This window comes from Gouania willdenowi, chromosome 3, assembly GCF_900634775.1.
Source record: "Gouania willdenowi chromosome 3, fGouWil2.1, whole genome shotgun sequence".
In the NCBI taxonomy this organism is placed as follows: Eukaryota; Metazoa; Chordata; class Actinopteri; order Blenniiformes; family Gobiesocidae; genus Gouania; species Gouania willdenowi.
The window spans coordinates 28606392-28631757 of NC_041046.1; the positions used below are offsets into that span (position 1 = coordinate 28606392).

Sequence of the window (25366 nt, forward strand, 5' to 3'; positions counted from 1 at the left end):
TATTTTTATTAGTTTTTGGAAAAACAAATGTACATTTTTGCAGCAGAGAAGCAGTTTCTCTGGCATTCTCCCGCTAAGGGGAAATGAGAGAATTGTTGGAAGAGGCAGCGGGGAGGGTCTTAATGTCTGAGCCTACGTTCTTGTAGTAGCACCTCCGGGGTTTTGCTGTAGCTCAGGGATTTACATCACTTCCAGCCAGAGGAGGTCACGTGACACTGACGGTCCATGACATCACGCAGCCAGAATAGTGGGGAAGGTGGACGGAGACAGTGGCACAGCTGGTGGTAACCGAGTCGCCATCTGCTACTGACTAATGCTTCATGCTGCTTCACTTCACTTTTGTTAACCAGAGTAGTAGCAGCATAGTTACCACCACCACCACCACAATCACATTAATAGTTTATTTTAGATTTAGGTGGGCAAAAAGTGAAAAGTGAAACTGTTGATTTTCTTATGAATATAATTTAGGAGCCAATTCTGTACAGCAGACCCCTCAACTTTATTGTTCATCACATATATGTTTTAATTTGTGTTTCCTCTGTTTTCACTTTTAACAAATCACCCAGTGGAAGACCTAAAATTGTCTTTTATGGAAAGGAACTATTAAGTTTACAACTAAAACGTTTCCTAATCCAAACACTAAAAGTTCATCTATAAAAAAGAAAGCAAAATTAAGAGTGTGACGCTTCTTGTCTTTTTAAGTTTTGAATTGAGTTTCAAGAGCTACGATCGCATCTTTCACGTCTGCTGACCAACAACACCATGAGGTAGATGAAACAAAATAAACATTGTCTAAGCCCAACACCTTTAATGTGCTATATTTTTTACTTCAATTGAAAACTTTTTTTTCCTTAGGCAGTTCTTTCTGTGGACTTCCCAGGTAATATAATGGTACATTCTCCCTGCTTTACTTAAAATGTTCAACCGTGCCTTGAGGCTTTCTGAGCATTCAGGGGGAAATCAAAACCAAAGCTAAAGGTTCCAAATCACATAATACAAACACACCCATCTGCACTTACCATACATCTTTCCCTCATCAGAGAGGATGATCTTCCTGCGCCCACATGGAGGATAGATGGCCAGAGCCTCCTGGAAGCTCTGTTCAATGTCAGGACTCCACACCCCTTCGGCATCATTATCTACAGGCTTGTCTGCAGAGTCGCTTATCCTCTCCATGTCCTCGGCAGGACTCTCGCTGCCGCTCCAGCTGCTGGGATCCATGGTGGCGGTTGGGCTCTCCAAGCTAAAGCCTGGAGCAAACTGGGGAGAGACCTAGAGATCCCAAAAGAATAAACAACACAAACGTCACAAAACTGAAAAGCAAAGACATTGTTTGAAAATACAAATCAATTCTTTTGGAAGCAAATTTGGGATGACACAAAGCAGAACAGGCTTAAATATAACCAAGAATAAAAGCGACATTTTATATAGGATAGCCAATGCCATAATTAAACCCAATACTATTCAAATCGGTACAAGCTCTATATACATATTTTAAATAATGTATTAATATTCCAGAGGCCAGCCTTAAATTCACCTCTTCAGCTTCCTTTTTGCATCTTTCTTGCGTTAATTGAAATGCATCCCCTGACCGATGATTTGCCGCGCAGCACCAGAGCTTGAGTAAAATATAGAAATGAAGACCGAGCCCGGCCCAGCAAGTAGATAGCAAATGCAGCTTTAAAATGGCTCTCAATCCTAATAGTAAAGTTAATAGATTATAGTCTATCAGTTGCGCTGCCTGTCATTTGGGTTAAGTATCCCTTTAACAGATATGGCGATGCCACAAGTTTTAATAACCTAAAATGATCTTTAAGTGAATTATTATCCAGTACCATACAATTTTAGAAGATTTAACAATATCTATATCTATCTATCTATAATGCAAGAATGGTCAACGTGCGTGCGTGTGTGTGTGTGTGTTTGTGGAGCAAATATCTCCCCGACGCGGCATCTGTTCGACCTGAACCTTTGTCAACGGCTTCCAAATACCCCAAGTGTGTGCATCCGTTATTTTGGAATAATTTGCTCATTTCAAAACATTTATTTTAAAAATTAGTTAAAAAACAACAAATACATTCATCATGCGCAAGTCCCATAGAATTAAACCAGGGAAATCGCACATGCTATTTTACTTTGCACCCGAAAATAAACCACTTCATACCACTACAGAGTACAGAGTATGGAAATCTCTTTGTACATCCAACCTTCAAACATATACTCATTTGGCCATACTTGACAACTCTATTTAAGCTCCCACTATACGAATAAGTCTGCAAGGCCAAAATTTCCAAATGGTCCACAGAATCTTCTAATCGAACATACAGGAGTATTCTTTATAGGTGGAAAGATACAGTATAATCTTGCACTCTCTTGAAATTGGAATAACCCAGTGCACACTGCTTTCTGTACAGTTTAAAGTCTGATTTAATTCGCTCATTGTGTCTTGTTTTTAATACAACTTTAACTAGGAAGCTTATTTATTGTAAAATAGCAGGACTGGGTGTAATTTGCAGATTACCAATCAGATTGGTTTTTAGACGCATTACACCGTGTGCAGGCAATATGAGCGCAATTTAGCATTTTAACTGCATTCGCCCATGTTTTGGACCTTCAGAAAATCATCTCAATAGAGAAGTTGAGCTGCTCAGCACAGAGATAGCAAGTTACTCACCAAGATGGAGAACGTTTCAGATAAGCAGTAGTAAATGATGTGTTCAAGCTTCTCCTAGTTAATATGCAGCTTCCAGACATGATTATGTTTTAGAAACAGTCTGTTAGTCTGGGCAGTCGTATCCCCCCACCAATTGTCTACCAACTGTTTCAGAATGAAAATGTACACTGATGAAGTCATTGCACACTGTGAGGTTTTCATGAATGGAAAACATTTGACACACTGCATTGGTCAGACTGGCATTTGTAGCTCGAGTCTGAGAAAATACTTTGTAATGGTTCAACGATGTCCTTAGGTTTCTGGTGAAGGAATTTCCTTTTGGGGATTATTTAAGTATCTATCTGTCCGTCTCTACATCTGTCATTTTTCTGATGTGACAAAACATGTTTTTGAGGAATTTTAACGCATTTTAAAGGTAACGGCTCTCATGACACATTTACACTTTGAAGTAAATAATTGCTTAATGTCCATGCCTTTTAAAATGAAGAGATGTATTACATGTGGTCTGTACTTGTTTTTTTATTGTGGATAAAGAGAAGGATAAAACACAAGCTTTAGGATAATCACAGACCTTCAGGGCCGTCCAGATGTAATAATTGTAAGAGTTTAAAGAAAAACTCCAATAAAAGTAAAAGTACTTAGACACAGGGACAGACGCCGCCACAAGTTAAACCACCAACCTCCAAACTATAGCTTCATCCCCTCAGTCGGAATGACACTTGTCGAATATGGAGGAAACAAAATGAGGCAGAGTGTCAACAGCATTACGAAGACAGACACAGCCCGTTAGGTCAAAATCGTTCAAATGTATCAGCTGTATGATCAGCTACTCCTTGAGGCGAGTACTGACTCTAACAAGTGTAAGAAATCGATTTCTTCGTACTGTTGGTACTGTCGGTAGAGAGGAAATACTCAGACAGGTTCTAAAAAACAGCAGCATTTTTCAAAATCAATGCAGCTGTCGACTCTGAGAGCTTCCACATCAGTCACATGAAGCAAACAGAAATGTAGCACGGACCTCATGCTTATTTTCTCCTCTTCATCAGGCTAAAGAGATGGTTTTACATTAGGCTGTGAGCTCCGAAGAGGGTTAATATGTAGATTGTAGCCCAATGGTTGGACCAGTCTCACTTCAATTTCTAGACATTTTCAAATCCAGCATTGAGCTGAAAATCCCAATAAAAATCCCAATAAAAAATATTTTGGACTCACGCAAAAGAAAAAGTCACAGGTATTATTTAAAACATTCATACAGATACATATAGAATGAAGAAGATAACTTTAGTGTCACATAGGGCTGCGTGATAAAGACCAAAACTATTATCTCAATATTTTTTCTCAAAATGACGATATACGATACAAATCTGAATAATTTTAATTCAAATGAAGTCTGACCAGAAAGACAATTCTGGGTTAAATTTGCTGGTGCAAAATGCCACACAGGCACATTTATTACCAAACAGCTGCACAATATGTGCCACTTTTGGCTTTTTCTCCTGTAAGGGACAGCACGTGTGAGTGAGTTCTGTAGTGTGGCTTGCTTAGGGCAAGACCTGGGTTAGGATGCATTCAGAAATCCATCTAACTGTGCTTTTCATGCTTTTCTGAGAGTGAAGCAAAAGCAGAAACTCTTAAAACAAGTTTTTTGATAAAAAATAAACTATAGAAAAAAAAATTATATATATATATATATATATATATAAATAAAGGCAATATTGGAATTTTCTATATCACCAAAATAGAAAACTCAATACATCTTGAAAATCAATATATCACCAGCCCTACTGTCACATATACAATATGTCACAAATACATATTTTTCCTGAATTTAACCATCCATGAATAGCAGTTTAACAACAAGAGTGAACCAACATTCCATTATTTTCACAAAGAAATAAAAAAATTGAGAAAGAAGTGTGGAGTGAACACCAAGTACAACACCTCCTCCTGAAATCTAATCAAAGTCAGAAATAGGTCCACTCTGCTTATAAGTAATTATTCATGCTTGAAATCAAAGACTTTTTCGATGATCTTCATTTGGAGAGGGCTCGTCATGTCGTGAAAATTGAGTCTAACCTATTCCAATAGATTGGAATAGGTTACAAAAAAAAAGAAAACTATAGAAATAAATCTATTCAGGAGCCACTAAATCAGAATTTTTCAACCTTGGGGTCGGGACCCTGTGCGGGAGTGAAAAAAACAAAAAAATCTGAGCTCAAACATAATAAAAAAATAATTCTAGAAAAAAAAAGTATTTGGGGCGGCCAGAAATTATTGATATCAAAATGGGGTCACAATCAAAATGTTGTCATCTGACAAAGGGGGTAGTTGGATTCAGAAATAAAAGAAAGCAGGGGTACCTGAGCCAAAAAAAAAAAAAAACCTTTGAGAACCACTGGTTTAAAGGAAGAAACCCAATTCAAACTGTCCTGACATAATTAACACAAAGACAGTTTTGCATTCCACACAAGCTGCCTTTATAATCACTCTACACAGGCACACCAAGAGATACATAAACAGAAATCTGAGTCTATGTTTTCAGCCTGGCTGCTAACTCTTTATTTTACTTTTAAAAAATACTTCTCCAATAGTTCACAGAGTTTCCCTATAATCCCTGTCATCTGTCCAGACAACTGCTTCCTTTCTGAGCAGGATCCTATTCAAGAAACACAAGCTGTCAGGAAGTGGGAATAGTAGCATATGTTTCTTCCAGCATGTCAGTTCATGACGGGGGGGGGGAAGCTTTTGGAGGAGGGAACGAGAAAAAAAAAAAGCCTCCCAGAAAGCACAGACAGCTTTTACTGACTGACTTTTTTGTGTGCTTACTGCTGACGCTGCAGAACTGACTCACAAACTGATGAGGGAGGGGAAACATTCCCATTCCCATTCCAACCACTACATCACTGGGTCTTTTTATAGGCACTGTTCGTTCGCAAAAACTACATTTATAAAGAACAAAAAAAAAAAAATGTCTAAATCCTAAAAATAGAAATGTAACAAAACCTAATCACTGAACTTGAAGTATTTGCTAAACGTTCCCTTGTTAAAATCAAAGCTTACACAAGTTAGGCTGTAACAATCGCTGCTGAATACAAGACAATAAAGATACTGTAACGACCTTATTGAGAGCAATGAAAAGTTAGAGCCTTTTAAAGTATTATTTCATCGTTGTCCACCTGCCTTTTAAACAATTATTCTAATGAGGTGCAACAAAAAACTAAAGTAAGTTCACTTCTAATAATGTGTTTATACAGAGACATTAAAACAGTGTTTACAGAAAACAGGAAATTAACTTAGCGCAGCAAAAGTAATCAGCTCTAAATCAAAATGTACAGACTAAACATGAGTTAAAAACTGAAGCAGAAATCAGCGAATGTCAGTCAACTTGGACTCATTTTGTGACCAGTTTCAGGGGTGAGTATTGGCAAGGATGTTGCGATACGATATCATCGCGATACGATTCGTATCACGATACGATATCGTCGCGATATATCTCGATATTCTATCCAGTTAATATCAAAATTAAACGTAGAGATGAAAAATGAAGTTGCTGTATATGAATCAGAATATATTGATCATTCAGAAAACTATTTGCTTCAAAACATCCTTTTTATTATTTATTATTAGCGTTTTTGCACATTTTCATTGAAAAAAGAAAATGCAGCGTTACAAACTGCCATCATAAAATAAAGTGCAACAAGTTTCTTTTCACTGAAACTACTGTGTAGAAGTCTCAAAGTAACCATGGTAACATAATGACTGCTTTGTAACAACTGTAAGTGAGAACATTAAGGATAAATTCAATTAAAATCGGGGCTTTTGCTTTTATTGGTCATATATGTTATTACGTATATGAAATTTGTCTTCTGCATTTAACCCATCCCTGAGGAGCAGTGGGCAGCCATATTGTGGTGCCAGGGGAGCAGTTAGGGATAAAGAGATCTGCTCAACATCCCACAGCAATGACTGACCCAGGTGAGATTCGAACCGGCAACCCTCCCAGCGTCCTTAACCACTAGGCCACCACTCAAATCTGTGTTCAGTCTGAGCCTTCAAGCATAATATACAAACTAATAGGGGTGTCCCAATATCCAATATAATACATATTGGTTTTTTAGATTTATTTTTTCACTATCTTCTTTTTTTTTTGTTCAAAGGTTAATTATATGTAATCCATTGGTTTAAAATAAATGTTTCAGTTTTTTTTTTTTTTTTAAATAATCAAGTCTTTTGTAAGATTCCACACTGCAAAATAAGTAATAAAAGAATGTATGATTCGTGCTGATATCGCATCGGATCGATATCGGTATCAGCCAATGCTCAAGGCTGCAATATCGGTATCGTATCGGAAGTGAAAAAGTCATATCGGGACATCCCTACAAACTAACATATTCATAACATTAACACATGAAAAAAAAAAAGCCTGAGAGCACCAAATATGTTGTGAATTAAACTAACAAAATACAGTAGTTGATCTGCTTTTTCCTTTTTATCACTTGCTAAAAGGATTTATTAGGCTTTGAATTATTAGAAAATGTTACATTTGAATAAGTAGTCGCACAGGTTAACAGTAGATGAGCAAAAAAAAAAAAAAAAAAGGTTGAGAAAAAGACAGATATCAGTAGAACAATGGCATATAATGGCACATATTAAATTTGAATACAGAAATTTTAAATAAATATCTAAGACTTGTTTTTTTACAACTTCTTTTATAACATTTAATGAAATTAATAAAACACAGAGAAGGATAACGCAACATTTTAATAACCATTAAAAAGATGGATGAAAGCTGTGAATAATAAAAATAAATAAAGACGAGTATTATTTAAATGTTTTTAAATACCAATTAAATGGAAGAGAGAAAAAATAGAATTAACCATCAATTAATAAGGGTATTCTTTCATATTTTAAAGAGGACGATGTATATATATATATATATATATATATATATATATATATATATATATTAGGAAAGTTTTAATCTGCTTTGTAAATAGTGAAATAATAAAGACGAAAGATTGTAGCCTCCCTGTCATGTGAATATGCTGTCAACATATTGGTCCCTTGAGATCTGCAGGCCAATTACTTTTGTGAAAAGCAGGTATTAATGTCACCCAGTGAAACACTTGTGGCACAAAGATAATTGCATACTTCTGCCTTTGTACGGTGTGCACCATAGAAATGGTTCTTCGTTAAAGAGACTCGCTCGCAGTCCGTCAACCTTCTGTGGTAGCTAAGCAGCGTAGTAGGTGTGACACGGAATTATGGGAAATTACACTTACCTGGAGATTATATATATATATATATATAAAAAAAATTTAAAAAAAGATTCTGGGAGCTGGAATCCAGCTCTTTAAATTAAGAGAAGCCATTTCATCCATCAGTCAGAGCGAGGTAATGAAATAGCAGATGAGAGGTCTCAAATGTAATTTTCTGCATGGAGTTCTTTTGTGCTGTTATCTCAGACGGAGCAATAATGATTCTGTGAATGACTTTTGTGCACCCCATAATGGCCCACAGTGGCTAAGGCCACAGTGTGTAAAACTATAATTACCATGTGATTTCAAAACTCAACATTTTAAACATGCTGTAAAAGACGGATCCTCGTGGCCTTTGCATAATTACTGTCGCAGATGTCAAAATCACTCAATTTCAAGCAACACATAACTAACCATGAACATTTAGCTTGGCGTGAATGGAAATTCCACTTTTTCTTTTTTTTTTTTTTATTAATAACTATTTAATTACTCCAGGAAAAAAGTATGCAATGGATTTTTTGACAGCTTATTTGATAGCCTTGAGATGCTGAATACAAAAAAATAATAATAATACTAAAGGAATCTTTACAAAGTCAGGATATGTGGACAAGTAAAAGCACAGAATAAAACAATGACAAAAGTTGTCTTTGATCAAAAACATCAAAATGAGCTCAGACGGGGACAAAAAGCTAAATTCAGAGAAAAAAAAAAAAACACAAAGGGTTACTTTTGTTCTGCCTGCAATAAAAATATAAGCAAACAAACATGAATTAGCTTAAACTCAAGATATTAAAATGCATACTGTACTATTAACGTAATCGATTAGGGAAACAAATGAAATAATAGCAGACGTGAAAACTAAAATTCTGTACGGCACGTACAGAATTTTACAATAAAGGCAAAACCTGGCTTTAGAGCAACCAAATCAGCCGGCAGGGAAAAGTAAAAATGACAGAAATCATGAATCATTGTCTAAATTATAGAATAATTCATATAGAGATATCTCAGTTACTTCCATTTTAAAAATTCTAACTCCACAATATTTGCAGGGCCTTGCTCTTTTACCTTGCCTTAATCATACGTCTGCACGACTTTGGGAAAATATTCTCATTGCCATTTTTTTCCTCAATATTGCGATTTAATATGCGATTATTTTTTCAAGGGCCTCTTGTCATGTATTGTTCAATGAACACAAGCGATAAATCAATCTGTTTCATAATAAACAATTCCAGATTTATGTAAACTTTAAATGAACATAAAATATACATTTTTAAGCACAGATTACAATAACAAAGCAAACAAATCTGTGGCTTTACCTCTTCAACATATCTAACTAACTTCAGGTTTCATGAAACATGTAACGTGTGGACTGCACTTCTTAAACACTCTGAACTTAACAGGATAGGACAGGACAAGAAAAAAAATAAATAAATAAAAATTGCAGCCTTTGCAATTAGAAAATCGCAAAAGCATATAATCGTTCGGCCCTACCTTATTCACACGGCTGCAGTCATAATCTAAACAATTGTCAAATTCCTCTAGACTTTGAAAATACACTTTTTTTTTCTTACAATCACATAAAACTGCCCTAAATTACAAAAAAATTGTCAAAAAATGAAGACATTTTGAAGACCAGATCCAGCACTGATATCTGTCATTTATTGCATGTAGATTTCTTATCATGTATATCTCTATAAAAGCAAGGAATCTCTGTCTGTCTGTGTGTGTGTGTGTCCCTCAAATATCTCTGCAGATCAGGTTCAGACTGACCTGAGAGTTTCAACATGGCTGCTGCTTGGTTCAAGGGTGTGCAACGTCAGATATGTTTGGACGCCTCACCCCCATGCCCCACCTCCTGAGTCTACGGACTCATTGATGATGTCATCAGCCCCACCTCTACAGTGACTGTTGCTTGCAGAACGTGCGCATGGCTGCTGCTTGGTTCAAGGGTGTGCGACGTTGGATTTGTTTGGACTGCAATGATACCGTGAATAAATTATCTCTAAAGCAATTTCATAAATGCTTTACAAATTCCATATGCATCTAAACTGACTGTTGTGGATTAATGACCCTAAACGAGTCCGGACCGAGTCTGTTCCGGTCTGAGGAGATCCAGATCCGCGAGGACAACAAACTGCAATCGGAATAGATGGGGTTCAACTCCCTAGTGTCCTTGCTAAAAGCCAAAATATATGAAAATGTCCCTGACATCCCACGTTCAAACAACCTCATTTAGCCATCCATGAAAAAGCTACTTAACCTCCCACTTTTCTATAGCAATACATACTTCCTATGGGCACTGCACTAGTATACATAATCATAGTGTAAACTAAGAACAACATTTAAATTACTCTTTTATCACCTTAAATTGTTTTTTCTTGCTTTCATCTGCTGTCTTGTGTCTTTGAATAACTTAAAAAAGCTATACAAAATAAATGTATTAATTGTTATTAGTATTATTAATAAAATTTGCGGCCCACTTCAGAGCATTAGGCTCCATATTTGGCCCTTATGTGAAAATGAGTTACATACCCCTGCTGTACGATGCCTGTCAAATATACTGACGCCTAAACTAACACAGTGGTTCTCAAACTTTTTTGGCTCAAGTACCCCCATTCTCTTATTTCTGAATCCAAGTACCACCATTATCCGACTACAACATTAGAACATTCTAATCAAGATCATTTCTATCATCATTGTGTGTTTTTTTGTGTCATTTTATGTATTTTGTGTGTGTGTGTGTGTTTTGGTGTCGTTTGGTTGTTTCTTATGTCGTTTTGTATGTTTCTCTGTGTCTTTGTGCATTATGTAGTGATCTTGTGTATTATTCTCTCATTTACTGTATTTTAGTGTCATTTTGTGTATTTTGTTGTTGTTTCTCCTATTTTGTGAGTTTTTGTGGTCATTTTGTGAGTTCCTGGTAATATTTAGTATGATTATCACTTTTAACTAAAAAATAAACCCCATACTTTTAATGATTTAATTTGTTAATTTCCCCCTCTCTCTCTTAAGTGCCCCCTGTAGTGACATCACGTACCCACATTTGAGAAACTTTGCTCTAACGTGCTCCGGGGTACCCAATGGACTTCTAGGGGGTATGCTACAAATCTAGATTACCTCTTATCGCGCTAACTTCCAGGATTTAATGCGTGTGTGCTGGACTACAAAGCTCGCTGAAGCTAAATCACTATGACAACTTGTCTTTCACAGCTAACCTGGTCCCGACCAAGTTTTTCTCTGGCTTAATTGTTAGCTAGTGCTAAGTCCCGTCTGCTGACCAATCAGATCTCTTAGAAAACAAGCTGTCCAATGAAAGGTCATGTGTGAACACGTCAAAAAAAGACGCTGACAGGAAAGAGATGCAATCTCTGATGAACGGATAAAATAAAATAAATAAAATAAGTCGGCTGATAACACCTGCGTGCAACGGGCACTTTCACACCGATAAATTAATCAATTCATGTAATGCTGAGAGCCTCAGTCCTATAGATAATATAAAATATAAATATATTCCACCTTATGATACAGGCTGATCTGTATGAACGCAGGATCACAGCCACAGTAGACACGTTAAAAAGAAAAGAGAAAGTGAAATGTATCAGTATGTCCATTTATAATCTCACAAATGTAAACATTAACAATCATCTATTCCTGCATTAATAACTTTCAGCTTTTACTGCAGCGCCAGTGGTGTTTTTGGTCTGAATTATGAATTTTAATCTTAAGCAACACGTATAGTGAGTATAAAAGCTCCGCCTCCTGCACTACTGTTGCTCTTCCCTGTCATCATGGATTTATATTCATTATATTTAAGATCATAAGACACTCTGCCAGTGTTCTCCATTGATTGGTCAGACGCTGCAATCTCCACCTCTTTCACGTGGGCGCGCACGTATGAGGGTGAAATCCCTTGGCTTAAATGAGCGTGTTTTGATTGACGTTCCTAGTCCAGCACATATCTGGAAAGGAATGTTTGGTTAGTTCAATCCAGCTAACGGAGCTTAAGCCAATCTAGATTCGTAGTAGGGGTGGGAACCTCTGGGCACCTCGCGATACGATATGCGATACAACGCTCACGATAACGATTATCTCACGATATGACGATACTGCGATTATCGATATACAGTATATTGGTCAGAAATCAATCTACGATAATGGTAAATGGACTTGATTTTATATAGCGCTTTATCGCCACACTGAAGCAGGCTCAAAGCGCTTTACATATTAGCTCATTCACCCATTCACTCTCACATTCACACACCAGTGGGACAGGACTGCCATGCAAGGCGCTAGTCGACCACTGGGAGCAACTTAGGGTTCAGTGTCTTGCCCAAGGACACTTCGACACATAGACAGGTACTGGGATCGAACCCCCAACCTCTCGATCAGAAGACGACCCACTACCACCTGAGCCACGGTCGCCCTAATCTATGACATAACAAGAAAAAAAAAGATTAAGTGAAAAAATACAATTTTTATTTTATATCTCTGAAAGAAAATAAATTGAAAAAGTGTCCAATGAACAGTGACACTATTTTAGTGCAACATTTCTGTAAATAAGTGTCAACATACCAATGTAAATGAATAAGTATCTCTAATAGTGCTTTCTGTAAACAAAAAATATTATAAAGTGCAATATTCCAGTAAACAATATATTGGTTCCTTCAACAAACAGTGAAAACATTTCTGTGAAGACGTACCTGCACATGTTAGTGAAAAAGCAGAAAAGGTTTTGAAAAAATAAATAAATAAAAAAAATAATAATAATTTTAAAAGTCGATACTTAGCGCGAGCATATGGATAATCGATCGTGCGAAAAAATATTGCGATATATTGCCAAATCGTCACACTCCTAATTTGTAGTATACCCTCCTAGAGAAGACATCTCCACAAACAATAATGGCTGTGAATCAGAGTGCAAAAAAATTACAACTATGAATTGGAGGTTCTCTTAAAAACACATCTTAGAAATGAAATCCAGTGGTGGAGGTTTGTTGTACGTCCTAAATTGTTTGCTAGTCAGTGACTGGGCTGAGACAGATGATCTCTTTTAAACATTCCACTGAAGCAACTAAATAACAAACAAGTAGCTTACTTCTTTTTTTCTGCGAGGCAGCGATATATACGTCTACCGAGTGCCCCCAATTCTAAACCAGACTGCTATAATTGATTGAAGAGGACTTCGATCTTTGGAGCTTTTAAGTACAAATAAAATACATTATTCAAGCCAGAATTAGTCTTTCTGTTGTTGGCTTCAGCTGATTTAATGCCTGTTGGAACCAGCAGGCTTTAGTTCAGAGAATCTGCCTGATATTATTGCTCCCAAATCTAAGACTGACATCCCACTAACCAGCAACCATCAGGCCCCTGAGGGATCAATCTTTGTTCCAGAGTGATTTACAGGTTCTGTAAATTCACCCTTCTTTACCTGTCTCAGACGGACAAACCTGTACCAACAACAACATGATCTGGATATCAGACATGTTAGAAGACTCAAAGACTGTTATAGCTTAAGGTCTGAAGAACAGAATCAGTCTGACAGTAAATCTATCCCTCTGATCACATAGCTCTGTTCGACCACAGGGACTAAAATACATTTGAAAAAAAAAAAAAAAAGAAGAATTCAAACATGAAATCTAATGAAAGCTGAGAGGATATTTGCCTATCAAAAATGTGCAGTGCATTCCTGACAGCACACGCCCATCACAATGGTGTGATGTGTGAGCGGAGCACATAAAGCTCAGGAAATTAAAGCTGTAAATAAAGGTCCGTCAGATAAAGGATCTCCTGACAGTTATGAGAGACGAGGGCTGGCGGCAGACTGCTTGTGCCGCGGACGGGCAGCAAAATACAAATCATACCGATGAGCAATATTGCCACCTTTTTGCATTTGGAACTGTCAAGTCACACCAACTTCATGTCGATGTTGTTTAATTTTAACCTCCATCTTGTTTATTTTTCCAACATCATTTCCTTTAAAATTCTGTTTATTTTAGAAATGATCTTGAAACACTTTTGAATTATTACCAACAGGATAAAACAGGCACAGCGGAGAAAAAAAAGTACATTTTTAAATTACATTCCTTATACTTATTTTGCAAAACACTGAACACGACTTTGAGCATATCATACACGTACTCAAAGTTAAAGAAAACATGCAATAATAATTCAGTAGAAATATGAACTATTCTTAATTAAAGGGTTCCTACAGCTTCAGTCGAATTCAAATCATTCGAAATTAAATGTAAGACCAACTTCACAGTAAACACACTTGGGGGGGATGCAGTTACATAGGGCTAGGGTACATTTTTTTCCAGAGTCTAGTGCAGACATGCTAGTGGAACCCAAAGTAAACACACAAAAACACACGACTACAAAAATAGCCACAAATCTATGAAACAACAAATGAAAACCGTTAAGAAAATCTTAATTAAAAAAATAACGAATCTTACCATTTATTATTTATTTTGAAATGCGAGACTAATTACAATCATAAGTTCATACTTACTATGTGTTCAAATTTAAGACCTTTGAAACATTGATTTAAGACATTTTAATGACAATTAAGGCCTTATTTTTAGATTCATTAATTTAATGCCTATTAAGACTTTTTAAAAATCCGCGGGAACCCTGTAATTAAAGCTGAATTAAAACAGTTAACGCACAGACATCCATCAGCCGTGAAACAAATGAAAAGATACAAGCTAAAGTTCAAGCAACAAACATTGACTTTATTTATTCATACCAGCATGGGTATTTGTGTTAGAAAATTCAAAAAGGGGAAACTTGAAGTCTGTGTCTTTGATTTAATTCAAAATATCTGGTAAAAAAATTACGGTATTATGATATTAGGAATACATAACTGATTCACAATATCACATTAAACATCCTTTTAGAGAGCTTTGACATATTTTTACAGCCAGATGTTCTGCCACAATAGAAAAGACAAAGTTCATTTTAAAAAAAACACGAGAAATTGTGTTTCCTAATTGAGCTTATTCGATACTTTTCATGCTTAAAGGATCAACTAATAAAACCTCCTTTGTGCTCATATGACAAAATAAAAGAAGCAACTGTTTACCGACAAAAGATTGAACTCCTTGTTTTTACTGTAATTAAAAAGCAACGGCTCCTTGTTAGAGAAAGACCCTCGGGGACTATTCAACTGGTGAACAGAAAAGGGGGAGGAAGAGTTTTCCACTGCAGTGTTCTGGCTCGGGCTCCAAACTAATTTACTGAGCACAGCCTGCATATTAATGTGGTGGTGGGTGGGGGGGGGGGTTACCCTTTCCTATGGTGAACCCAGGCCTCCCACAGGGCTCACTGTTGGCCTGATCCGTGCCAACCGTGATAACGCAGCGACTGGTGATGGAGCGTCTTATGGATGCTGACCACATGCAGTGACAGTGTAATGGCAGAAAATCAAATATAAGCTGTACATTAGAGGGATTTTCAGATGAGTGCATGAGGAAATCACTGACATCAAACAGACAACATGGTCTGTACTGGGAGAGGCAGTTTTAATGCTTTAATTGTGGTCAAAATTCAAAACTGTACATAGTGGTTTAATAGCCTCTCATCAAATGATTCGGTATTGATGATGGCAAAAAGAAGACAGATATTATATTTTATCTTTGTTGGGTTTTTGTCCTGATGTCTGAATGGCTTCTGAAGATTAAGAAAAAAAAACATTGATGATAGTCTTTATCTTTGTCTAGGCTAGTGGTTTCCAAGCTGGGGTACAAGTACCCCTAGGGGTACTTGAACATCTCTCTGGAGGTACACAAATACATGTGTCAGTTCGTTTTTTAATATTATAGAGATGTTGCTTTTTTTTTTTACATTCACACAGACTTTGTTCTCGTCCATCAATAATAATGTGGCTTAACTCTCTAAAATACACCAAAAGGTGAATTTCAAATTCTAAAATGGGTAAAACATCAGAAATAAATGAATAAAAAGGCCTAAATTTAAGGTTAATGTTGGACGAGATACAAGGAAGAGTTTAGACGAGCCTGCAGACAGAAGTAAATAATGTACAACTGCACTGTTGATAAGAAATAATGGCTAAGGGGTACATGGGGCAATAAAGTTCAGGAAACACTGTTCTAGGCTAACTGAATATGGCTGCTGTATGACGAGCATTCACATTTGTAAAATATGTATTTATTTTTGAACAAATGAATAAAATTGATGAAAATGAAAATATATCTGAAATTAAAAAAAAGTACATTTCAATATAATACATTTGATTTGTTTGACAAGGGATAGGAAGAAGCCTATGCTCGTCAACACCTACCCCCATTTTTCACCATTAACAAATGCAAAATCCAATGAAATAAACTTAATTGATAATACAAATGAAAATTCCAATCGAGCTATTAAGAAAAACAGAACAAAAACAACATACACAGGTGTGCGAACATCTGAGATTTACATTACTCTATTTCTGTACTTTTCAAAGATAGATATTTAGTAAAAAAAAACAAAAAACGTTGAACTGCTTTATTAATCATACTTAGTTTAATTGTTTCATCAAGAAACAAAGGTCTAAAGTCAGATATTTTCTATGATATTTAAGGAGGTAATAATGTAAACAGCCTGTTTTTATTTGTTTGTTTGTTAACAAGGTTACCCCAAAGGTACTAAACAGATTTTAACCAAATTCTGACTTAATGTAGACCGTCGGCTTTAAGATCCCATTACATTTTACAGAATCCATATATTGATTGTGGATCAGTTTCATCATTGGCAAAAATTAATATCTCTGTTCATAATTGATCGATTTTTATGAACTTTTACTGAGTTATTTTGAGTTGATTCCTCAATTATGACACCAAGTTTCATCTGGGTGGGATTGAGCATTTCTAGTTTTCAAAAAAAATAAAAAATGTGAGTGCTTACTCATTTGAACCTAATGACTCATTAAAAATGGGGATGTAAATTTCTTCCAAGCCTTAAAGTCTAAAGTGTAAATAAGGATGTGACCATGATCAGGGTGTGTGATCCAGATCACTGCCAATATGTGGCAAAGAGCAGATTTAGTTGGAGGTTTGCGCTTTTGTTTGATCATATGTTTAAAGTTAATCCATTTTTCTCTTTTTTTCCCATGTTTACAGTAGTTCAAAACATTATTTAATGGTTTACGCTTTTCTGAATTAAAGTGGCGAGACTTCAAATTATTCATTGAGCTTTTTTTTTTTTTTTTTTTGATTCATTTAAAACTAAATGAGCTCAAATGATGACTTGACTAAGAGTGAACAAGCAAACGCCTGCTTCTACTCCAGTGAAACAGGAGAGCGACGTGAATAGGGAGAGGGATAAAGAAAACAGTGTTGAACTAACTAAGGTGGTTGACGGGGCCAAAGTGCATTCAGTAGCTGGCAGTCATTTTATGGCTGCACTGCTGGAGCAGATTTACTTAGATGACGTCAGTGGCTTTGAGCCAGCTCTTCCTTTTTGGTGGCACTCAGTGGGCTCTGCTCAAACTGCTGAGCAGCACACACTCTAAAATTCCCTTTCTAGACCAGGGTTTACCTCAGGGGGCACGCACGCACACGTACACACACAGCCTGCAGTAGTGCCGTCTTTTTAAAGGGAACACTCATGTTTGCTGTGATTGAAGCCCTCCTACACATCACTACCAATTACACAATTAGTGAGTTTAATTATAGATCACAGGGAATTTTACAGCCCAGCGTTTTAACAACACAAAATATTGGCCCTTGGTTTTAATTAAAAATGTGGGAGTCAGAATTAGTTTACACTCGCATGAGGAAATGCACCAAGCCCATCATCAGACTGAGGGATGCATCGTTGCTAGGGCTGGCAAATTTTGCCTAAATAAAAAAAAAAAAAAAATCTCTGATTTTTTTTAAAGAACAATTCGAGTTTCGATTCAATTTTTTTTTTCCAATGCACTTAAAAATGTCTGCAGACATCAGATATATTGTCAAAAGTGCAACTTTATTGCTGTGATTGTCCTCAAGAGTTAAAATGCAAAGAACAATCCCAAAATAAAAAGTAAACGAGGCTGTCATTCAACAATTTCAAGCTTTAACCCAGGTTTAAGCAAAAGTGCTACAGCAACTTCACAGTAGCTTCAATTTTCTGATTAAGAAATCAGATAACTACATATTTTATAACATTACAATTGAAAAAAATACAAATAGCCTACTGAAAGGGTAAACAAATGTAAACAAAGAGGGGGCTGGCTCACATCGCGCTACGGTAACCCACAAGGACGGAACGCAAAAAAGTCCGAACAATTGGTGGTGGAAAAAAAATTATATATATATGTTTTTTTTTGTTTTTTCTTAAACAAAGCAAAATAAAAATCGTTTTCTTATCTACAAAATTGATAAATCAATTAAATAAATAATTTGCCCAGCCCTAATCGTTACATTTGTGCATTACGACTTAGTGCTTAGCGCTTAGTACTAACTTAACAGGACCAAACAACATAGTTTAACCTCGGAATTTATATTCAATATGACATACTACATTGTCTAATAAAGCGGTTCTCAACTGGTAGGTCGGGACCCAAAAGTGTGTTATGGACAGCTGGTCAAAAATAAGTAAATACTTAATGTACCTCATGTTGGACTTGTCTTTTACTTTGAAAGAAACTTTTCTTTTGACAGGCATGCTGTGATGTTGCAAAAGAAAATATATAGATTTATGTTTTACAAAAGATTATATGTGTATTTTTTTTTAAAAAAAAATCTAAATTTGTTAATTGAATTCTAAAAAAAAAAAAAAGTGGGTCACGGTTGAATGACCGTGGCAGTTAAGAACCTTTTGTCTAATCTGACAAATATCAAACTATTTACCTTCTTTTTTTTAATAATAGCTAAAGATTTGTCACGTTTAGGCACGGCTATTCTTGATCATCATTTTTTTTTGCTATTTCTTCTTGCATCAAAGCCATATTCACATGTAACCTGAAGCTTTTCCTTTGCAATTGTCCACTCGCAGGTAGAAAGGAGATAAAGAGTTTCACTCTGTTCCAAGAGGTAATGCAATCCACTCTGTGCTTCACAAACGCCCATTATTCTGTCCATACTTTGCAACAGTTAGACCACACTCTGTGTAGCCCTCCACCGTGACCCCGCACAGAGACAACCCTAAACAAACAACGTAATAACACATCCTAAAAAGCCTGAACTTTTATAAATACACCCTTTTTTTTGACCAAGCTTTACTTTGTCCTACATATGTTCCTAATATCTGCCTAAATATGATACATTTAGCCTAAGATCAGACCTAATTTTCCTTTATTATCACAAAATCCTCAAATGACAAAATAAAAATAGCTTAATTAATACTTTAACAAGACAGATTTGAAATAATATGCAAGAATTAAAACATTAGTGGGGAAAAAAAATATTTTCTTCACGGTGCTGTTAATGGAGGCCACTAGACAAATAAAAGAAATCCAAGAAGTCCATATTCATGTTTTAAAAAAAAAAATATGGAAAAATATTAAGTCATAAAAGACTATATTGATAGATTCAAATAAAAATGTTTAAATGATGATCTTGGCCCATTGATAAATTCATACAATCACAGCTATGAATGTGTCCTTCTGTTAGAAACTGTAACTTAATTTCCTTTAAAGCAGAGAATGATTGAAAACAGTTCACTAACTCACATTCAGACGAACAAAGACAACGTCCAATTCTTTCTACAAATGTTATGCAGGCTTGTGTCCAACAGGTTCACTGGTTGCATAAGCAGAAAACAAAGCATCTATTTCCAACACTGGCGTTGTTTTTGTTTTCTTCCTAGTGAGCAGATTTACACCAGGGCATGCCTTAGGTTAGGCACGCATGCCATTTGTAGCTAAATAATCTCATCATAAACTACATTTATCTTCTTTACATTTGAATTTAATGCTGTGCTTCCTCAAAGTTAACAGTGCTTAATTGATTTTTGTGTTATACATGATGAAACCTGTAGAAAAAGTGCAACAAATTGCCTTTAACACTGTGATTGACCATAATTCTGTAGCTGATACTGTTTTCAAGCTCTCCACCAGTCACAGCTCAAGATTTATTAATGATAAGCTTGAACAAATAAACTTTTTTTTTTTTTTTTTTTTTACTGAATGTAAATTATTGTGTCCCTACTTTACCAAAAAAAAAAAAAAAAGAGGAAAAAAAAAAAAGAACAAAGACAGCCTAGCCTGAAGCTGAGGTGAGGGATTCAGCTTTTAGCTGAGCTTGCTATTCCCAAAGTTAGAGGAAGGAAAGGAAAAACAATTAAGCAAATCCCAAAACAAGCTTTAAATCTGTGTAACTGTACAACTCAGGCCTATAAACTGTAGCAATGGCTAGTTTCCATTATATAGCATCGTATCAGGAAACTTTGGTGGTCCTTGTAACTTTTAGAATGCATTAAAAAATGGGGGGGGGGAAAAAAAAAAAAGTGTGTTTTATGCGAGTTTGTAACAGCCTACATGGAGACAATAACAGTTTGCTGCAGTCCAATCTTTCCCCTCCACTTTAATCTAGATGCACTAACAACACTGGAAGCTTTAAACACGCTACATGAAGCAATCACACACATAAAGAAACACACAAACTGGTACTTACTTAAAACTTGGAGGCAACAAAGTGGCGAAAGCGGCGCTGAAGCAACAAGTCTCCCCGCTGCTGTTTTCTCCGAGCTGCTCCCAAACCGCTCCACAGCCGACTGTAGGGAGGAAAACAAACGCTTTCTCTATCGTCATCGTGTCCAAAAGCAACTGTTTATTCGAGCTGTTTATTGCTTTAGTTCGCGCCGATTCCCACATCACGTCCCCGCTAACGCGAAACAGGACCAACCGCCATCTGAGGCTTTTTATAGGAGCGCACCGCTAGGCTTCGGTGCAAAATATGCGAAAAATGTCAAAGATTTTCGCCGCCGCGTCAAAGCCAGGCGGCTGTGCCTGTGAGTGGCTCAAAGTCAGCAGCGAGCACACGTTTCCACGGAGGACTCACACAGCCTAACCCTGGTCCTCGTTGTAGGCCACATAATGTCAAAATATATATATATAAAAAAGGCAACATTTCATTTTCTTACAGCAAAGAAGTCTACAGCCAGTTTGAATGCCTGCAACTACCAGTGAAACTTACCTCGTTACTGATAGCTCATTTAAAAAATGCCCCTTTTTGGTTGGTAGTGTGCTGTGAGTGACTATTTTAAATACTGTGTCAAGTTATTCTGGTGTTTCTGGGCCAAGCCAAACGAAGTGTAGGTGAATGGCTTCGCGCACTGACAGAGATGCGAAGAATGCGCGGAATGAGAGCAGGAATGAAATGAACGCACGGAGCGAGTGTGTGAGCCGGGGCGGAGCCAGAGGTGGCGTCATCCCGGACCGAGCAGGCAGCAGGCGGCCCGGCAGAGAGGAGAGGAGAGGAGAGGCGGTGGGGGGGCTGGAGGTGCAGCCCCGGAGCCGCGACGCCTTCAGGGACACAGGCAGACTCAGACTTTTCAGCTCCGATGGAGCTTATTCATCATTTAACCATAAAGTTTCCTTTTTTTAAACATAGAATGAACTCAAATCAAAGGACAGATATGGAAGTTCATTCCCACCAGTTAAAAAATAAGTAAAAGTAAAATAATAATAGTTAAAAAAAAAAAAAAAAAAAATCTAAGTCATAATTATGAGATGCTAAGTCATAATTATTTATGAGGTAGTCGTAATTATGACATAGATTTTTATGAATATTATTTTACTTTTCCTAGTTCTTTTACTGGCGGAATTGGGCTTCCATAGACAGATGCTTAAAATCCACATACAACGATTATGAGATACTTAGTCACAGTTATGTCTTAGTATCACATAATTGAAAGGTTAAATAATAATTAAAAACAATCCAAGTCATAATTATTAGATGCTAGGTCATAATTATGAGATGCTAAGTCATATTTATGACTTAGATTTGTTATTATTATTTTACTTTTCCTATTTATTTATTTTTTTTACTGGGGAAATGGGCTTCCATAGACAGATGCCTATACAAAAAATATTAGATACAATGACATAATTATAAATAGTCATAAGTATGACTTAGTATCTCATAATTGAAAAGTAAATTAATAATATATTTTTGAAAATCGAAGTCATCTTGGTGAGATACTAAGTCATAATTATTTATGAGATAGTCAAAATTATGACATAGGTTTGTTATGATAATTAATTTACTTTTCCTAGTTTTCTTTTTTTACAGGTGGGAATGGGCTTCCATAGACAGATGCTTAAAATCCACATACGATTATAAGATACTAAGTCATAATTATGTGTATCTCATAATTGAAAAGTAAAATAATAATAATGAAACAAAATCTAAGTCAAAATTATGAGATGCTAGGTCATAATTATGAGATGCTAAGTCATATTTATGACTTAGATTTGTCATTATTATTATACTTTTCCTATTTTTGTTTTCATGGGGAAATAGGCTTCCATAGACAGACGCTTAAAATCCACATATACAAAAAAAACAAACATTTGAAATACCAAGGGTAGCACACAGTTGCTAAGAATAAAAAGTAAAAAAAAAAAAAAAAATGAAAGCGATACATCAAAAACCCCACTGAGAATTAGGAGAATTTATAAACTATACATACTTTCATCCAGGCACTGTTGTGGGCACAACTTCCTGTGAGATAGAACTAGCTGTCATAGCTAGCAAGTGACAATAAAAAAAATAATGACAGCAGTTCCTTCAGAAGTAATTCCGTTTTGGGTTATGCTTTTGTTTTGTAACAAGCCATTCTATAACATTAGAACAAGAGATTTAAAGAAGAATAGTCCATTTATTTATTTATTTTTTTGTGATGGGAGCCCTGGGGGTGTTTACATTCTTCAAAGGGGGCAGAGCAAAAACAGTTTGAGAACCACTGATATAGTTGATTAAAAGGATATCCAGGGCTCTTACTGTAAAAGGCATTAAGAGGAAGCTGGCATTTTGTGTACGGGAAATGTAACTGTGTGGGTGACAATATAGAATTTTAAGTCTGCGGTTTAACCTACAGTATAACACAGACTAACTCATCATTTATGTTTTATTTATCTAGCACACAGGAAGTAGTGTCAATGGGGAATAAGATGGACAGAGAATAATGTACATGTCAGGGCCACAATCACAATTTTATAGGCAAAAAATAACTAAGCTCATCACAACCGCAATTACCGGCAAAGATCTTTAGTTATATTGTGTATCAAGAAAGCAGCTATGGCTGAGTCAGAGATGCTAATTCACTGAAATGTTCCAAATATGATTTAAAATGACTAAATAGGATTTTGATCAGCTGTAAAAGTAAATGTATGTAGGTGTTGTTTTCTAACTTTCAGTCTTACTTTTAACCTGTAATTTCATAAACATGGAGTGAAAACACTTATAGCGCATGGTCAGATATTTCACAACCTGCCCCTAAATTTCATACAGCATCGTAAAAGTGAAAACTAGTAACAGCTGATTTTAGATGGGATTCCTACAATTAAAAAAAAGCCTTCATTTACATCTAAATAATTCTTAGTCGTAATAAATCTAAACATAAAATGTCAAAAAAACAAAACAAAACATGGAATCAAAATGAACAGCAATATACAATGTGTTCCACCGTATCTACTATATGCATTACACTTGAAAAAAATACACACACATTTTTTAACACATTTTGAAAAAGGTGGAGGTGGTCTGATTTCCATGTGTGACTTTACACCTTTGTAGACATAAAACACGACTGTTTCTGCCTGAACACGTCCTCCATTAGGAACCACATTTTGACACTAATCCCTCAAAGAAAGGCTCTATGAAGACAGACAGCAGCTCCTTTGAGGGCATCCATCAACACCCTCCAACAGCACGTTCAGCTGAAAGAGAAATAAATGAATGTTTTCAGTGCATTCTTTCACTGCATGTGTTTTAATGTTACACTTTGCTCATCTTTCTTGGATTATTCCTCAAAGAAACCGTAAATGCACCACCTCCAACAAACTCTGGCTCTGTATAGATCAGGGGTCTGCAACCTGTGGCTCTGGAACCTTATGTGGCTCTTTGACTCTTTTGCAATGGCTTCCTATAGTTTAAAAAAATATTGAAACAAAAAATTGTTATTTTCTTACAGAGGGTATTCATGATTTATGACACTGACACCAAATAAAACCATGATATAACAATTTGTCAACCTAAAATTAAATCACTAATTAAATCATCAATAGCCTACTTCACCTCTTGCAAAATCTACAGATCATCAACTTGGTTAACCCTAAGTTTTAAAACCCTGGTAAGATAACATGAACTAAAAGACTATTCTGAAAGAAAATAGAGATTTTAATTACATGGGGCCGGATTCATTTAACTGCCAACGTGCCAGGTAAATATGCATGCTTGATTTGTGGCAAGAAATTAGCAATTAGCGTGCCCTTCAAATACATTAACTCAAAAAAATTATCTTCTTTAAATAGCATTTCGTTCATATAAACTGAGTTGGGTAAGAATTTGAAGATGCAAGATACTGTTTTGTTGTTATTCCTTTCATGTTAATTTACTTTCATTTTCTTTTAAACAGTTTTTAAAGGAGACATATCATGCTTTTAAATCCTTCCTTTTTACATATAAATCATACTGCAGATGGAAACTGCAGGGACTGCAGATGGAAACTAGCTATTCAGCTATAATCTGGTGCAGAACATATCTGTCTTTGAGCTTAATGTCTCTGTGCACTGTCCCTTCAATAAATACTACTACTACATACAGTTGTGGTCTATATAAAGCGGAACTGCAATGCTTGGGTCTGAATTCCTCATTATTATAGCTCCACAGGCCCCTTTTCTACCCCTTTTCTGATGTGCTTCTGAGAGCAACTCGTTTTGGTGCTGTCTCTTTAAATGCAAATGAGACACTCCATACCCCGCCCCCTCTTCAGGTTACAGAGGTGACACTCGGTTCAACTCCACCCTGTTCGGCCATTTTTGTAGTTTGATAGAAGAGATAAGGCTATGTAGCGGTGCAGAAAATGTTTATTCAGAGGTTATTTACACAATGTTAACAACAGAAGACTTGTCCATCCAGCCTTACATGTTCGAGCCAGAGTCGGACCCGGCGGAGCGAGATGAAAATGAAGATGATGAACCTGCAGAACCCTAACAAGTGAGCTAACACAAGCACCAAGCTAACGCTAGCGCCAAGCTAATTTCACGAAATGCATTTTAATACAGTCTTTTCAAAGACAAAAACAGCAAAATGAAATGACTAATGAAAACTTTAGACTTAAATTCAATCACGTAGGCCATATCATCAAGGATCTAAAACGAGCACACAGCGTTAACATATGAAGACGGTGCAGCTGCTAATGCTAACAAAACAATGACAGAGACGTCTTATCATCACACTTTTTAGCGTTATTTACAGCTTACCGAAGTGCTCTGTTCGTCGTCTCC

At 36.2% G+C, this 25366-nt stretch overlaps 1 protein-coding gene across 6 annotated transcripts in view; it reads right to left on the bottom strand.

Annotated features, from left to right (window-relative positions):
* tead1b (TEA domain family member 1b) overlaps positions 1-21499 on the bottom strand; it is a 61373-nt gene extending 39874 nt beyond the window's left edge. For 5 of the 6 annotated variants that reach the window (XR_003676302.1, XM_028477229.1, XM_028477207.1 and 2 more), the window contains exons 1-2: positions 20529-20634; positions 1020-1272 (exon numbers count right to left, since the gene is read on the bottom strand). Coding sequence is in view for 5 of the 6 variants with exons in the window: in XM_028477229.1 (XP_028333030.1) it covers positions 1020-1221 (202 nt within the window). In the remaining variant the exon portion in view is untranslated. Of the gene's footprint in view, positions 1-1019; positions 1273-20528; positions 20635-21050 lie in introns of those variants that run through there. The other variant, XM_028477190.1, reaches the window with a different exon arrangement.
* Between the last annotated feature and the right edge of the window lie 3867 nt (positions 21500-25366).